The 18,212-nt window shown below is 37.4% G+C and overlaps 1 protein-coding gene across 4 annotated transcripts; it reads left to right on the forward strand.

The window, feature by feature from the left end:
* The first annotated feature begins 2,909 nt into the window (after nucleotides 1-2,909).
* Nucleotides 2,910-17,842, forward strand: LOC103714281 (exocyst complex component EXO70A1-like). 4 transcript variants are annotated; one of them, XM_017844555.5, is made up of 13 exons: nucleotides 2,910-3,147; nucleotides 5,116-5,211; nucleotides 5,979-6,184; nucleotides 8,076-8,321; nucleotides 9,943-10,081; nucleotides 10,154-10,366; nucleotides 11,954-12,159; nucleotides 13,496-13,696; nucleotides 13,779-13,878; nucleotides 17,118-17,224; nucleotides 17,306-17,452; nucleotides 17,587-17,733; nucleotides 17,805-17,842. In XM_017844555.5, the coding sequence occupies exons 1-12, from the start codon at nucleotides 2,989-2,991 to the stop codon at nucleotides 17,702-17,704; spliced, it is 1,938 nt and encodes a 645-aa protein (XP_017700044.2). In that variant the 5' UTR covers nucleotides 2,910-2,988; the 3' UTR covers nucleotides 17,705-17,733; nucleotides 17,805-17,842. The 4 variants fall into 4 exon arrangements, with proteins under 4 accessions (XP_017700044.2, XP_088576700.1, XP_026663147.2 ...); XM_088720574.2 differs by having other exon boundaries at nucleotides 5,116-5,608; nucleotides 17,587-17,842; XM_026807346.4 differs by having other exon boundaries at nucleotides 17,587-17,842.
* The last annotated feature ends 370 nt before the right edge of the window (nucleotides 17,843-18,212 follow it).

The raw sequence follows: 18,212 nt of genomic DNA on the forward strand, positions 1-18,212 counted from the left end.
CTTGGCATCGTGCCACGTCAGCGAGGGGAAATCAAATAAAAAATCCCCGCAGCGCCGGTCAGGAGCTGGGCCGCATGGCCCCTCCCGAGCCACTCCTTGCCGCCTTCGCTCTGCATCGAGATTCGAGTCCAGAGAGAAAAATGGCTTGATGTCATTTGTGGCCCCTTATATTAAAGAGAGAGAAAAAACAAGATTTTGTGCCCCCGCGGAAGCATGCATCTGTCTCCCTTCCCCTCGCCACGTCACTTGGTGGGCATTGATCTCATCCTGAGCATAACAACACCGATCACTTGGATTAGCTGATTGATTTATTTGTGGATGCCATAAATATGGAATTTGTATATATATATATATATATATATATATATATATATATATATGCGCCATATTCCATGGATGCTATTGAACCCCGTGATGTTTGAATATCTTTAAAACTAAGGCTCTTTTCTTGAACCACAAGCGAAGATATCTACTTCGTTCTCAGCACATATCTCAGATTACCACATGATTGTGATCGTTAGCGCGATGGCTGCTTGATTTATGCTACAAAATTGATATATTGACCCCCTCATCGAGAAAAAAAAGCTCAGGAAGCTCGGCTCGAGATTGTGGCCCTTTCACATTGGTGTAGTTGTTGAACCCGGCCGAGTGTCATAAAGACAACAAAGCCCACTGAGTTGTGAACTGAAAGCTATAGATGGTAGATAGGGGGTCTAGTTTCTAGTTTTTGTTAAACCAGTGAAGTGATGTGTTAGTAGAGTGGATGCAAGTTTTGAAGCTTCACTTGCGTCACAACGACTCACTACTCAATGAAGTGGATGTGTAGTTTTGAAGCGTAAACAGAAGATCTCTAAATGAAATTTGCTTATGGTGTTGGCTTGCTGGTCGTGCGCTCTGGGGCTCTGCTTTGTGGCATGCTCTCTTCAGTGGGCGTGTTTCTTGTATGGCTCTGCCTTTGGCGTATGTCTGCCCTTTCCCTTATAGCCTAGCATGCTCAAACCAAGCGTGCTACCGTAATGGCGGTTTGCTATTCTGTTTCTGCCTGTCTATCTGCATGCGTCCTTCTGTGTCTATTCAGTTTCCTGCTGTGTCATGCTAAACAACGGTTGCTGCTGTTGGCGGTCGATCTCTCCTCCGCTTTCCCCCTATCCACAGTCCATTATTTATGGACTCCTTTCTGGCTTTTTTCCGTAAACAATCTTCTTATTTACGATTAACATCTTCGGGAGCTTTTCTTGAGCGAACACATTTTTATGGAAAAATGGAATATCGTATAGTAGTGCGTCGTAATTATTTTCAAAAGACCCTATGGTTTTTCAAGGATCCCTTCATGCATTATGTTCGATATCAAGGAAAAGCAATTCTGATTTTAAAGGCGACTCATCTTCTGATGAAGAAATGGAAATGTCATCTTGTTAATTTCTATCAATATTATTTTTACTTTTGGTCTAAACCGTACAAGATTTCATACCCAATCAGATGTGGACTTTACCCATTTTAGTCCAAACCAAATTCAAATAAGATATTTGGATTGCCTAATCAACAAAGATGTGTCCTTAAGATGTGGCACCAAGCATATCTCATGGTTTACCTTTTAATTGGATGAAGTCTCTCGTGTTTGTTGTTAAGTTCTTAGTTCAAAGATGTCAATGTTATTTATGAATCTTGTTGCCGATGTATTCGTACTAAGGTAAGAGTATAGCTCGGACGATCTTAAGGTTGGCTGGAGACGGGCTGAGTAGTTTGGTTGAGGTGTTGAGCACTGGACTACTCCACTGATTGACCTGCAAGAAGTTTACTTACCGAAGGATTTCTAGCAGATACCCTCCGATACAGAAATTAGAATAATGAGGCAATAGTATGGAAGGAAAAGATTTCAGCAAAATAAAAGCTCTGTGAGAAAGTTAGCGTATTGCATACCTCAGATCTCTCAGATAATTCTTCTTATATAGAGGAATCAGTATTATCATTATATGGGCTGACGTGATGTGCAATAATGTTGAGCAGCGACTGGTGGTATGGCCATCGCATAGGGGTTAATTCGCATAAGCAGAGTACGGTGCAAGTTCGACACGGAAATGGGGTTGCCATGATTACGGATTATCAGTCGGTTATTAGGGTTGTCAACTTTTATTGACGCATGCCAATTTTTTTCCGCGGCTTGCGACTTTTCGATTGAAGCCGAAGTTGTTCACCTTAGTATATGTCCGAGGACAGGGAGGTGGGTCAGGCCCAAGGACGTGGTGTCTAGTATTTTTTTAATCAAATTTTAGATGTATAATTCCTCCATAGAATTTAAAACATCCGGCCCATTTGAAAATATCTAATCTAACCATGCAAAACATCAAACTCAAGTGTCACGGGTGTTTTCGCTTGTTCGACACCCAAAACGAGTGGACAGGGTGGCACTATGGAATGGTAATTTGACCACTTCGCGTAGAACTTTTGCCCATCCGAAAGGCACCCTTACCAACGGGAGGAAAGCCCGCGCAAAGAAGTTTGCTCTGAAGGTTCAATGAAACTTCCGTCACTCTTCCGAGGCTCCAGCCTAACCTGTAAATAGGAAGACCTAATCGCAATACCCATTTTGGATAGGGGGTCACGTGCGAATGATCATGTACGGTACACAGTTCTCATATCAGCTTATAAAGAATCGGCAGACATATTGCCGTCTTCAGTTCAAATTCGGCACAAACTTTATTACTCATAAACCCCTATCGAATCTTAATATATTTTTCTACGGCCCCGATACGTAGGGACCGTTCCATATATACAAACCATCGCTAGGGAGCTCTTGATAATTTGTCATGCCACGGACGAAAGATCGAGTCGCAGCGCAGCGGGCTTTCCCTCCCTCCTCGTCCTACGAATACGCCTATAAATCCACAGCCGAGGACCAGTTCTCTCTCACTTTCTCTTCGGATCGATATTGAGAGAGAGATCGAGAGAGAGGGATAGGGGTCGACGATAGAGAGAGAGATTTGGGGAATGGGGACGCCGCAGGCGATCGAGACCCTAAGGCAGAGGGCGACCTTGCTGCGGGAGTCGCTGCAGAAGAGCCAGACCAACACCGACAGCATGGTCGCCATTCTCGGCTCCTTCGACCACCGCCTCTCCGCCCTCGAGGCCGCTATGCGCCCCACCCAGGTCCTCCTCTCCCTCCATTCCCCATTTCTTTCATTCTTTCTTTTTTCTAGCGATTTCAAGAAGACGAGGAGACGAAAAATATTCGATCCTTTGCTTCTTTTCATAATTTGTTTTTCTTTCTTCCGTTCTTTTTTCTTTCCTTTTTCTATCGATTTGGAAGCTGCTTTCCTTCCTCCGGCGTTTTCATTTCATCTTTTTAATTTTTCTTGGTAATTCCGACAGCACCCAGGTCCCCTCTCTGCACCCACATTGCCCTCTATCCGCTTCTTTCTTTCGTCCTCTTGTTCTTTCTTTCATTCTTTTTCCTGTTAATTTTGAAGCTGTTTTCCTCCCTCCGCCATTTCAAGAAGACGGGGAGATTAGAAATATTCGATCATTTGCTACCTTCGTCTTCTTCTCCATCAAATTTTCTTTCAAGATGTCATCTTGATGATTTTTCTTAGTAATTACGGCAGCTCCCTTGGGCTCACACTTGTTCTTTCGGGTTAGTACGTTCTGAAGTTCTTTTTTTTAAATAAATTGTCGGATTTTATATTTCGTTTTTTATTTGCATGTATGTATATATGCTATTCCTCTGTTTTCTTCCCTCCTCCTCTTCTTCTTTACTTGACCCCCGCACCCCCCTCCCCTCCCTCTCAATCAGTTGTCATGCTTTCTCTGCTTTTTCTGGAAAACTCTTTCAAGATTTCATTTTGGGGTCTTTGGTATTAGGGTGATCATCCCAAGATCATGGATGATGCGGATGGAGGTAACGAGATCACCACATTTGGTTGTATCATTGTGATCCCATGTGGCAGTGATCCTAAACCACTCTCACTCCTTAAATTACTGCCCAACCCAATGATGGGATATCCGTTCTTGAGGTCGAAAATCCAAGATCACTCGGCCTGAAATTTGAGGATAAAAATACCCCTCAATCCAATAAAAAAAGTTGGTATATCAATATACCGTATATATAGTATATCAATATATATATATATATATATATATATATATATATATATATATATATATTAGTCATATTATTATTCAATGATAATTTTAAATTATAGTAGAAATATATTATTGTACTTAAAATTTATCTAATGAAATTATTTAATATATTACTTCTATTTACCTTATTTTTTTAATCAAAATAAATATTAGTATTAAGCAAATAATATATTATGAGTATAAATAAAAATATTAACTTATAATAACAATTAATATATTTTATAGGAATAATAATTTATATGACTAATAAATATATTTTTATGAAATGTATTAAAAATCAATATATTAATAAATATATCAATATTTTATTATAATATATTTTATATGATTAATAAATATATTTTTATGGAATATATTTTGGGTAGTTTTGGTATTATATGGTCAGTAATCTTAGATTCCATAAAATACCAAATAGGTTACTCATGGATACCTTAAAATCTTTAATTACTAGAACATAGCATAACGAACGTACTGATTTTAGATTTTCGAAGATCAGATTATTCCAGAATAAAGTTCACCATTGATCTAAGATCATCTTGGTGATCCCATTTGGGTCACCAAATGCCATCTTTATGTGATCCTTCTTGGTAATTATGGCAGCTCCGTGGCTTTGGGGTGGTTTGTTGTTCTGAGGGTTCTTGCATTTTAAATTTTTCTTGGTTTATATTTAAGATATTCAACTTTGATCAATTTGTCACAACAAAGGATGCATGCCATTCTTGTATCTCTTTTCCTTCCTTCCCTGATTTTTCCTTTTTTCTAAAAGAAAATTATCCAAGCTGTACCGCCTCCTCTGCTATTTCAAGAAGCAGCAGCTACTAGATCAATTTGATCTGTTGTTACTGCTGTTTGCTTCTTTCTTATTTATCTATTTTTGTTTTTGAATTTCACTTTTGTTTGTTTCTAACTTGATTTGATTGCTTATATAGGTTCCTAAATTCTATGAAATTAGTAAACTTTTTATTTTATTTCTAGGTGAGGACACATGCCATTCGAATGGCACATGAGAATGTTGACAAGACACTGAAGGCAGCAGAGGTTATACTGGCTCAATTTGATCTCTCAAGGCAGGTTGGTCCTTGTCAGCCTAGTTTAAGATCTTGAATACTAATCATTTTTTGAAAAGAAAATAATAAAAAACAAACTTTTGGTTTAGATCAATTATCTTCTAGAGTTTCAACTGATTTATATGTAATAATGGTGATAAGACTGAAGTCGAGTCTGATTGGGACTTATAGTTCATTTAGTCTTCACTATGTTCTGCTTTACTGAGCTGACAATTCTTCATTTCTTCTTGAGCATTGTGGTGACAATTGAAGGAGAAAAGATTGCTTCAAAAAAAGACAATTAAAGGAGACAAAGGTGGTGTCTGTCATGGATACACGTCCGAGAAACACATGGTTCAAGAATTTTGGTGCATAAAGCAGTGAAGATGGCTGCATGCAGATTGCTGCTAAAAGAAAATGGAGTAAATTCTGAAACATTTACAATAGGAAGAAAACACCAGTAGTTTCTGAAAATGGACAATTATGGGCACCTAATACTGCTGCTACATGCTATGTTAGAAACAAATGTTGTATAAAAATTGTAACTGCAATTGGAGCAATTGTGCGTGCTTTTATTGCACAAGTTATTTTCCAACACCTTGAAGCACATAAGAGGAGTGAGAATGTGTTTGTAAAACTTAGAACACCGAACACACTTTCTACATGCTACTTTTGATGATTATGTTTATTTATATTTTTTTTTTGATAGAATCATAATTTAGGATGCTTTTAGTGCATTAGATTCTAGCTAATGATTCATTGTGAGACAATAACATTCCATTGATTGCTTAGGCTGAGGCTAAGATATTGAGGGGACCACATGAGGATCTAGAAAGCTATCTGGAGGCAATTGACCAGTTGAGAAGCAACGTCAAGTTTTTCAGCTACAACAAAAGCTTCAAGAGCAGTGATGGAGTGCTGAACCATGCCAATAATTTGCTATCTAAGGCCATCTTGAAGCTGGAGGAGGAATTTAGGCAGCTCCTTACGAACTACAGGTTTATTTACATACACAATTATTCCCTATTCCCTATTTATTTTCATCATATCTACCCCCACCCCCACCCCCACCCCCACCCCCCTTCAAACATGCACACATATATTGTAATGAATATTTCTGGCTGTATAACTATGGCTGCAATATCCCTGAAACTGCCTATATTTTGAATGCATTAGTTGTAGCAGTTTGCAAGTGAGATATGTTAGCTACATTGTAAATTTTCTATTGCAACTTAGATCCAAAATTATTTGAGTACTTGACTGTCATCAGGTCTGATTAGGCACCACTTGTGTAGATCTAGACCTAAATTTTGCTTGGGAATTAGTCTAAGATCTTTACTTGGACCTGCCTCCTGGTCCATAGTAAGCCTGTTCAAACTTGGATGGCCTCTACAACCCGAATTTTGCATAATACTATTAGATGTATTGTATATCTTCTAAATATGAAGTGCACATAGAATGAAGAAGAACATCATCGCATAGATAGAACGGATGACTGATGGTTGCATCTTAATGACATAAAACAATCATCCAGTAGCATGTTCTAGCCATTCCACTATTGCTAGAAATTTTCTTAGTATAATAAGTAATAACAATATCAAAGAAAACAACAGGAAACACCATGATATAATTCCTTAGTTGCCAAGGATAATTTTTAGATACCAGCTTCTCAATACCTTGTTAAGTGGTAAACAACCATAAATTGACATGAAACTTTGTATATGCTAGAAAGGAAACATGAATTAATTTGCTTATTTAAATTGCTTTTGGATCTGTTTTGAGCTCCCATATGGTTATCCTAAAATTTAAAATCTAACTTAGTGAATAAATCTATTGATCAGACCTGTCCTAATTTTGATGTCCTGTATTCAAGTTTCTTTTCTTCTTTTTTTTCCCAAAAATTTTCTATAGACAATTTGAAGTGCATGCTTCTAGTCAAGTCAACACTATACCTACTCATGTCATCAACTAACAGTTCATCATGCTTCCTCAACATGGCTAATCTAAGAAGAGTCCTTAGAAGAGTAAACCAAAACCCTAGTAAGAAGATAGTTGAAAAATTCCAATGAGGAAACATATGCGTCGTAATTCCCTCTTGGTCTGAGGTTGAAGTCAGATATATTTAAAATTAGAATTTAAACAATTAAGAGTTAGGCTTCTCATTTATTAAAGTGGGAATATTCAACCGAGCGTGACGCGCCCGGTTAAACATTTTTGGATCGGATTCTCCAATTTTGGCTTAGACCTCCATTAGGCTCGTGCGCGCGTGGGCTACTTACTTTCTTTACTTCACCAAGTTAAAAGGTTGAATACTACATAAAAACCTTTTGAGTTTTATCTCTTTCCAATGTGGGACTAAAGAAAGTACACTAGACAAAAGACAAAAGACAAAGAAGGGCAAACTTGAAATTTTGAAATATTCCAACAGACCATCCAATATGTTTAAGTACAAAATGGAGCTTTTAGACCATATAGTTTTTAACTGAAAAATGAAGATAGAAAGTCACAACCCTTTTCTGCATATTTGATGTTGATCACCTCAAATTTTTTAATTACAAAATGAATGCATGGATACTTAATTAGGAAAAAAAACTTTACCTTAAATTGGAAGAAGTATCGTCTATATTTCATCAGCAATTAACATCTATAGACCAACTTGCACAAACAAGCAAAACTTATTTCATTCTTTATTTCATGCAATAATTCTGTTGGTCTAAGGCATGAAACCATGTTGGCGGATGTTCTTAAACTAAATAATCAAGTCTGTGACATTATGCATATCAAACATACAGGTCATACTTTGTGCTTTTTTGGGCATAATTCATCTCTGCAGTATTGCAATTGCTGTTCACCACATCATTTGTCTTTTCTCCCCCTGTTTCATTTCAGCAAGCCAATTGAGCCTGACCGCCTATTTGATTGTCTTCCTAACTCTTTACGACCATCATCTGGATCGACTGGAGACCAAGGTGATGGTAGTAAGAACCCATCAACCAGTAATCAAGCAAAAAGCTTGGAGACTGCTGTTTACAAAACACCAACTCTCATTCCTCCAAGGATTGTGCCTCTGCTGCATGACTTAGCTCAACAATTGGTCCAAGCTGGACATGAACAGCAGTGTGCAAAAATTTACAGGTAACATTTTCAGATATCTCTTGCCAGAAATGATCTTAAAGTTATCTTGATTATTTCATTTCTCAGGTTGTTCCTAATTTTGTGGCAGAAAACTAGACTGTTTGTCATCAAATATCATGGCTTCTATGTGGCTTATATGGTCATCCATGATTGAAATTGTCTTTTCTTTTTAACTTGGAGAGGATTGTGGTAATGCCTCCTTTCTCTTTGTTTGTGATGTTTCTGAACCACTGGTCAAATACTTCTCATAGAAGGGAGTGTTCTGAAAGGGGCATCAAGGTCCATCTTTTCTAAGACATGGAATGCCAAGGAAGGATTGATAGTAGCAGCAGGCAATCGATATGACCCTTCATATGTTCATATATTGCACATGATTTTATACATTGTGGCTTGTACATGTAATAACCTGCTGCTCGTTTTAACATACACATGCATAGAAATTGGTCTGTGGATACTGGATCTGTTTTACACTTTTCCATGGTCTCACACCTTAGCAAAAGTGATTCCCAAATGTGATGATGGCATATAACAGGAGGATGACATATCTGGGCGATAGTGTAGAAGCCTAATTTGGTATTCATACAGAATTTCTATATGCAGGTGTCGGTGAAACTGTCTTATCTTTGCTTTACAGTTTTATTTTTCCCCTTCCAATGAGTTTGTACATGGGTCGTAAGTTAAAGCCTGCACATGGGCTTCATACTTGTACACCTTTTTTGTGGTACCTTACTCAGGGAATCCTTATTACACTTTCATACCTTCAAATTAGAATACATTCACACTTTCTCTTCCTTAAGTTTCGTGATAACAAATTCCAAGTTCTCATCCTAGGGCCATAGAGAAATATAAAGACACACAATATAAAATCTGCTATCTGCTCTAGTTGATTTAACTACCTTAATTCCAGTGCATTCTCATGGATTTAGGACTTGCTGTTAGACCTTAAGCTAAATCCATTTATTGATCATTGGCTTGGTTTTGAGATGGTCGCTGAATTGTATCAAACCATAGTGGTTCAAGTTATTTAGATGTTGGGAATCCATTATTGCTTTTGTGTAAGTTGTCCGAAATCATATTTTTGATACTCTACAACACCTTGGTGTTATTTTTGTTTTTCTTCCTAGAGAGAGTACTTGGTAAGTTCAAAAAGTGGACTCCTGAATCACTTCCTTTTTCTAGAAAGAAAACCTCTGTGGAAAAGATGAGAGAGCAATAAATGGAGTCTTATGCAGGTGATATTTTGAAATTGTGCTTTGGCAGAGGTTCTTTAAACGATGATCCTGCCATAAAAGTTTTCATAAAATATGCCAATATCTGTTGTTGCTATCTAGGTCTCATTTGCTTATATTGTTCATTTTGTTGTAGGTAGTAACACTCTTTGAGAGTTTAGTGAGATATCCTCCAATTGATTGTTAGTAAACAGGGTTATCAGTGTTGCTGATGGTTGATGGCAATACTTTTATCGGTGGTAACTGATCACCAAATATATATGCATACAGATACATATTTAAATGAGCAAACGATGATCATCTTTTTGTATTCATGTCTCAAACTTGTTGTGTGTTTTTTTGCTCCAATTTACTAAAGAGGACTTATATAAAATGTGTGCTGTTACATGCAGGGAAGCTCGTGCTTATGCATTAGAAACGAGCCTTCGGAAACTGGGGGTGGAAAAACTCAGCAAAGATGATGTGCAGAAGATGCAATGGGAAGTCTTAGAGGCCAAAATTGGGAATTGGATTCACTTTATGCGAATAACAGTAAGGATTTCTGAGGAAATCTATAGAGTGCATGCCTTTTGTTTTCCTGTCATTTGACTGTGCTGAAAACAGGTAAAACTGCTGTTTGCTGGAGAAAAAAAAATTTGCGATCAAATCTTTGACGACACCAATTTTCACAAGGATTATTGTTTTGCTGAACTCACAGCAAACAGTGTATTGATGCTTCTAAGTTTTGGGGAGGCAGTTGCTAAAAGCAAAAGGTCTCCAGAAAAATTGTTTGTTCTTCTTGACATGTATGAAATAATGCGTGAACTTCAGCCAGAGGTATGCTGAAACTTTTCAGTTCTATTTATATTTTTACTCGTGATCTTTCCTTAAAAGATGTGAAAATATTTGATTTTAACTCATATATATATATATATATATTAAAGTTATTTAGTTGTCCACAATCTTTTATGTGGTGTAGCAAAGTGTCTTTCAGGATATAATATGCACACACATAGTAGATCTATTGTGTTAGCATAGCAAATGCCAAATTGGGCCTGATTGGATGATGGTGATGGTGGGCCCAACACGGATGATACGAGTCATATGACTTGATCTACTATCTCTAAACTGCTTACTATCAAACAAGGATTGCCGAACCGGTATCGGGTGCTGGACCAGTCGGTGACTGGTTGGGCTCGGCACTGGTTCGGTACCGGGCCGTACCGAGAGAAACCAATTAGAGATGGAGAAGGAGAAGAGAAAGAGAGAGGGAGTGGGGGAGGGAGGGAGAAGGATAGGCTGTGGACTCCTGCGAAGGGCCACGGGGGGCTGGCGGAGGCCACGGGGCCTCGGCCTCCGCCGGAACCTGTGGCCCTCTGCAGGCATCTATGGCCGCTTATTCTCTCCCTCCCTCCTCCGCTCGCTCTCTCTTTCTCTTCGTCTTCTCTGGCTCCAGTAGCAAATCGGTTTTAAAGCCGAAACCATACAGGTAGGCCACCGGTACGGTTTGGAGCAGGCGGAACTGTCCAGTTCGGGATGATTCCGCATTCCTTGCTATCAAAAAAATAATATGATATGGAGATCCCTACTCTACGCACCTAATGATCAAAAATATGCGTTGCTTCATGTTATTTAAACTGTCTATTTTTGGCCACTTGATGCATAGGCTAGGAGTATCTAAATCATATAATCTTTTGTATATAAGTCATTTAGAAAAAATAGATCATATCCAATAGCTCGGATTATCAGTGCTAGGCCTCCCATAGTCCGATAAGGATTTTGCTTAAAGTAATTTTGTTGGGTCTAGTGTGAACTTTCCAAATAGGCCCTTAAAGTAATTTTGCTTTGATTCCAAGACAAATTCCTTCTCAATGATCAAATGCTTTTGTCACTTTTGTTGGAAGCTTCTTTTCTTTTCTCTTGTGATCGTAGTTAGTTTCCAACAGGTCCGACACTTGTTGTCTTCTAGAACTTCAAAAATCATATAACCTTCTTGCAAGGCTAGGGTTGACCATCTATGCCCATTTAGTTTGTCATACAATACTAAATTAATTTCTCAGCTTTGACTTTTTTGGGATAAAGTTAACTTTAAAGTCATTATTCTTTGTAAAGCAGCAGGTTAAACCAAGTTGTTATCTCTAATTGTCGAGAAATGGGCATTCTCGATTGTAACTGGTTTGCATGGTTACCAATAGACAAATTCATATGGGTTCTGCAAGATTGTGAGAATCAACTGCTCAGGTGTCTCCTAAGGGTGGTTTTTTGTTTGAGAAATGTTTAGTTTCCGTTTCGCTTTTAATCTTCATTGTTTCTGTATATTTTGAGAATGCTAGATGCAGTGCTGTTTGTTTTCCTACACGTGGTGATGTTTTCTACGAATAGTGAAGATTACATTCACATGCATTGCTTAAAACTGTTCATCAGATTGAGACAATTTTTGAAGGCAAAGCTTGCATCGAGATGCGTGATACTACACTAAGTTTAACAAAACGCCTGGCTCAGACAGCCCAAGAAACCTTTGGTGATTTTGAGGAAGCAGTTGAGAAGGATGCTTCAAAAACAACTGTTCTTGATGGAACTGTTCACCCTCTGACTAGCTATGTAATTAATTATGTAAAGTTTCTATTTGAGTAAGTTCTATCCTTAATTCTTCTTTTATTACCAATTCTTCACTATAGCAAAATTGATTGTTTTAGCAGTGATCTGGATAAGTCTATGGTATTTGTGATTGTTTAAAGCAACTTTTTTTTTTAATAGGTCGGATCGATCAAAAAGCACCTTCAAATTGCATATAGTCTACTGTTATTTGAACTGGTTATTCCATTTTTGTTGTTGTTTTTGTGTAGCTCTAGTCCCTTAGCTTGGGTTGTCTATCATCAATATTGTCTTTCTATTTTTTTAGCTTTCTTTCTTATTTAGGTATTACTAAGGTTACAATTGCAAACGTGGTTGAAGTTATTCCTTTTATTGTTGTCCATGTTACCAGAATGCATTGTTCCAAAAGACTGCGGGCAGGAAAAAAAACTAAAAAAGCAATGATAATCCAACAACTGAAACATAAAATATCACACTAAATTTAGCAAGTCAATGGGAAATATCGACTTGCAACATCTGGCGATAATTTATAAATTGATCTCATTCTTTATACTCAAGCATGATGCAACACGTTGAAGCCGGTGCCTTAGTGGGTCTGTATTAGAATTTTTCCAATGTCTGCATGTGACCATTCGGTGTGTGATTACATGAGGAAATATTTATATTTACTCTATGTTAATTGTGCCTATATCTTTTGGTCATTACCAGTTAATATACTTTCTACAAATTAAAGTATTTACTATATGCTATATGTTATGATAATAAGAAAGTCTTCAAATCTTTGTGATATTATCTGATTGCTTGCGTCATTTCCTGGAAATACTGCCCCACAAGGATTCCTTCATTTTACAAGTTTTATTATGTTTATTGTCATAATGTTTCCATTTTTTTGACTTGAAGTGTAAAAACATATCTTTCTATGGAGGAATCTAAAAACATGTCTTCAAAAGGCCTTTTTTTTTCTTTTACAGAGAAGTTTATTTCAGTTCTTAGGTTTTCTCCTTGATTTAGCTCACTCAAAAAAATTTGCAGATTGGAGATGCAATATTTTTAACTGGAAGGCAGGATCTTAAAATTGAACATTAACATAAAAATCCAATCCGATCCTTCTGGACATAAACATAGAAGGTCCGTGCCCTAGTTCTTTCAAACATAAGCTATCCTGCTATCTTTCTATTTTTGAAGTTTACCAGGATATTCAAATCTGCAACTGACTTCAAATGTTTTTTTAAGGTTTGAAATTCTAATGAAGCTATAAACTGTTAACGCTTTCACTCATTGTTATGTAATAATTTTATGATCTTCTCTCTCTTTTGTTGTTAACATGTAGATAGCAGATCTAACCAGTTTGTGTGTAATACTTATATACAGCTATCAATCAACGCTGAAGCAACTTTTCCAGGAATTTGAAACTGCAAATGAAACTGAATCCCAATTGGCGATTGTAACAATGCGCATTATGCAAGCCCTTCAGAGTAATTTAGATGGGAAATCAAAGCAATACAAGGATCCTGCTCTGACTTATCTTTTTCTCATGAATAACATCCACTATATGGTTAGATCTGTACGCAGGTATTTTGATATAAAATGTAATAGTATGAAGGTCTAGCACATGCTATCAAATAGACACCAGTCAACTTTGTGTTGTTTTCAGGTCGGAAGCAAAGGATTTATTGGGTGATGATTGGGTACAAAGACACCGTAGGATTGTGCAACAAAATGCAAATCAGTATAAGAGAGTTGCTTGGACAAAGGTTTGTTTGATAAATCAATCGGTCGTGATATTTCATTCAGATATTTGATTGATTTTGATGTTATACATTCTTCTTAGATTGATGCTTTGTTGTTGAATTTAATATCATGCTAGGTGACTGCATATATTGACAAGAACATGTAGAATATTATGATAATCTTCCATTTTGATTGTATATCATCTTTTCCCTGACCCTTGGATTGTACTTAAGTTAGCTCCAAAAGTGTAATATTTTTTTTATGATGATTTAGTTTGAAATCTCTAGAGTTTATGGATGTTGATGATACCTTCCTCACATGATGTATAGATATCTAGAGCTTTGTGACATCTATACTGGCTTAAGAACTGATTATAGTTCCAAGGGGAGAGCCCTACACAGCATGCTGATATCAATGTTAGACTAGAAATTGGCATGTTGATGCATATGATAAATTCTAAGAAGAAGTTTGTTTAATGGATGGCTTTAATCTTTGATACTATCTTTTGAAAAGCTGAATCCAGAGCATGAACAATCTCTCTCTAATTTAACAGATGGAGAGAGGCATGAAGACGATAAAATTAAAAAAACTCCTAGAACCCATGGCGAGCAAAGAGGGAACTGGGATTGCTTATGGCTTCTTTATGATCTCAATCTTAGTGCCATTATGTTAGGTGGCTTTGACAGCCTTCCTTTTTAGTGACAATGGTTGGAGCTTTCTAGCAAATCACAAAGGCCTCCAATCTTGTTGTGATTGGACCATCATCTGTCAATCCATATTAAGATCTGCTCTTTTGGGTTGATGGCTCATCCCTAGGGTCTAGAGAGAGGTTTTGTGGGCTGCAATGATCATGATAGGGAGAAAATGCAAATAGAGGAGGAAGCACATGGACATGGAGATTTGGAGCCAAATGAATGAAGAGGCATGCTAGAATAGGTGTGTTAGAAGTTTGAGTTCATAGACCTAATGACAACCAAAATTCTTTGTTTTGTCTTGTGAGTTTACCTTATTCTTTGGGCATGCAAGTAATGTTTTAAGTCCTAGCGAGATGGGGGCATCTTGCCGTCTTATCCAGTTCCTATGAGCAAATAGGACTATGATGGGCGCCTGAAACTCATCCATGCGTGGAAATAAGAAGAAAGAGGAAATGAAAAAAGGAATAAAAGAAGAATAAAAGGGAAAAAAAGGAAGGAAAGAAAGGAAGTAGAGGAGAAGAAAAAGAAAGGAAAGAAGAATAAGTAAAGAAAGGAAGGAAGGGAGAAGAAAACAAAAAAAAGGAAGGAAAGAAAGAAGAAGGGAAAGAAAGGAAGGAAGGGAGAAGAAAACAAAAAAAAGGAAGGAAAGAAGGAGGAAGGGAAAGAAAGAAAAAGAAAAGGAAAGAAAGGAAGGAAGGAAGAAGAAAAAGAAAGAAAGGAAAGAAGGAAGAAGAAAAAGAAAGAAAGCAAGGATAGAAAGAAGGAATAAGGGAAAGAAGAAAAAAAAACAAACAAAAAAGGAAGAAATAAAGAAAGGAGGGAGAGAGACAGGGTACCAACTGAGATACTTAACTAGGAAAGCTCTAGGGATGGGGCATGGCAATGGGGCGTCTGGGATGCCCCCATCCTACAGGATTTAAAACCTTGCATGCAGGTATGCATGCATGCATACATACGTAACACACACACACACGTGTGTGTGTGTTGCCATCTATTGAATTATTATTTTGCCTGGATATAGCCTTTACAGTAAATGATTACAATTTTAGTCTATCTTTACTTTGGTAAACTATATCCCTAAGTGGATGATGAAATGAGCCATTTAATTGATAAAGTATTAAGTTTCATTTGGACTTCTATGTCCAGCTTGTGTATTGGTACCAATAAATGAGAATGTTAGCAGAACTCTAGATGCCACCAGTTAACAATTAGAGGTCATGATCATGGTTGATTAGGAGACTGGCGGTCAATCCCTTCATGGGTTCTTTTCCACACCTAAATTAAGAGGAGTTAACCTTCTTATAGTGTGCAATGGTTGACATAAATCATCAATGGCATCCAAAGTTGCATCAGTGGTGAGTTAAATTGCCTTCAATTGCCTCTCATAATCTTGGTGATGATTGCATGCATAAAGGGGATGGAATATATAAAAGGATTCATCCATTGAACAAGAACAGAAGCAAACAACTTTTATATAAAGACAGGGGAGGCAGAAGAATTAGCTTTCTCTATTGATATTAATTTTGCCACACAATTACAAGTTTGAACTCAACCTCATTAGGAGAGGAAAAAGTTGGGTATCCACTATTTTGATAATGATGAAGTTGTTACTCGCACCCGCTGCACGAGCAAGCTGGGCATCCTCTCTATTTGACAAGATATAAGTCACTCTCTAGAAGGCAGGATGGACATCCACTATTGAAGAAGAATTAGTCACTTGAACCTCATACATGAGTAGGCTGGGTATCCACTTTATCAGTAGGACTCTAGCCACACCATTGATGGTAGGAAAAATGTAAAATCAGGAATGACTTAGACCTAATGGGAAGCACAAAAGAAGCCTTCTTCATTCTCTTGTAGTGGAAGGAGAAAGCTGACATCTACAGAGAATAACTTCCTGTTGGTGTTTTTTCCCCCATTAGTCACTCTTCTTGGTGGACTTTACTTGTTGCCCCATGAACAGCTCCCTTTTGGTAGTTAATTCCATCAAAATCTACCGAAACATGGCATCTTGTATCAGTGATGTGGCTAAACATACCGACACACGGTCTCTTGTATCAGTGCCAATCATGTTTTCTCCATGAGTCATGATTCATTAAATCTTGGTTGATACATCATCAATAATTTATTATGGCTGGTTGATATGTTTTTAATTTCAGTCTAAACAAACATATAATGCATTCTTGATAATTTGACAATATAGCAAAAATGTGCCTAGTTTACTTAAATAAATTATCCGCATTTATGTTTTCATCCTGAAAAATTTGATCCAACGGGAGAACAAACAAAAAAAGGATAGTTATATAGTCCATGTTTTTTAGCAACAGTTGCATAATATGTTATAATCAACTTATACAAAATTGATGAAGTTATAGATATTTTATGCACAACGGCGAGTTTGTGAGTTTGCTTTTTTTTTTTTTTTTAAAAAAAAGAAAGAAAATGCTATAGTTTTGACATACTTATAGGTCAGATGTGCATCTTGGTCTCCATGTTCAAAATAAAATTGTTAATTGCTAGAATAGGTTTTTCCAAGGGTTTATTGATTTGTGTTGCATCTTCTCCAGATTCTGCAGACCCTTACGGTTCAAGGTGGTTCATCAGGTAGCAGTTCTGCCTTGGGAGGTGATGGAGGAAACAGCAGTGGCATCTCAAGAGCAAACATAAAAGAGAGGTCAGGACCCTACATCGGGCTTTCTTATCATATTCTTTTTATGATTAAATATCAAATCTAAATCATATTAATTTTTGTTAGGTTCAAGTCTTTCAACATGCAGTTTGAGGAACTTCATCAAAGACAGTCTCAGTGGACTGTACCTGATCCAGAGCTGCGTGAGTCTCTCAGACTTGCAGTTGCTGAAGTTTTATTACCAGCATACAGATCTTTCATAAAACGTTTCGCGTATGTTTCCTTTGACCCATAACCTTCCATTCTTAAAACCTCAGCTAGTTGCTGTAGGTAGATTTTATGGAACTTCAGCATTCCTGTTCTACATTTTACTGTAGTTCATAAAGTGGCATTTTATTTTTGGCCAGACCACTAATTGAGAGTGGGAAGAACCCTCAGAAATATATCAGATACACCCCGGAAGATCTCGATAGAATGCTGGGTGAGTTTTTTGAAGGAAAGACCTGGGGTGAACCAAAGCGTTGAGAGCTGATACAAGCTGAAAGAGTTGCTTTGTAAGTGAAAATAGTTCGTTTGATTTAGTTCCGTAATTCCACCAGCTGATCTGGCTAATCTCTTTTTACAGCATTTGCCAAATAAATTTGTAATGTGGATTTATCTGCACAATGTTCGTATCAATTATCCTGTATTCTTTCATCCATTCTAGACCTGACAACATTCTAGCAAAGAAGGTTGACAGGTATGGAGGCTTGGATCCGCATGACACAGTATTGCTAATTCGTTCATTAGATTTCTGTGCATGTTTTTTTTCTTTCTGTAGCATAGACTTCTGATTTGATTTGAGCCCATCTTATTAGCTATCTGCATCCTTGAAGGAGCCAGACCTTTTCCCGCATTATTAAAATCCTAAGGTGCGTTTTAATAAGAGCGGGGTTGGCTATTTGGCGTGAAAGACTATCGCGGCCTTTCGCTTGCTCTCTGACTTTCAGTCGTCCATAAAACTTGGACTTCCCCACAGAGAGTGAATGAATAC

This window comes from Phoenix dactylifera, chromosome 4 (assembly GCF_051530095.1).
Source record: "Phoenix dactylifera cultivar Ajwa chromosome 4, Ajwa_hap1_PhDact_Kaust_v1.1, whole genome shotgun sequence".
Taxonomy (NCBI): Eukaryota; Viridiplantae; Streptophyta; class Magnoliopsida; order Arecales; family Arecaceae; genus Phoenix; species Phoenix dactylifera.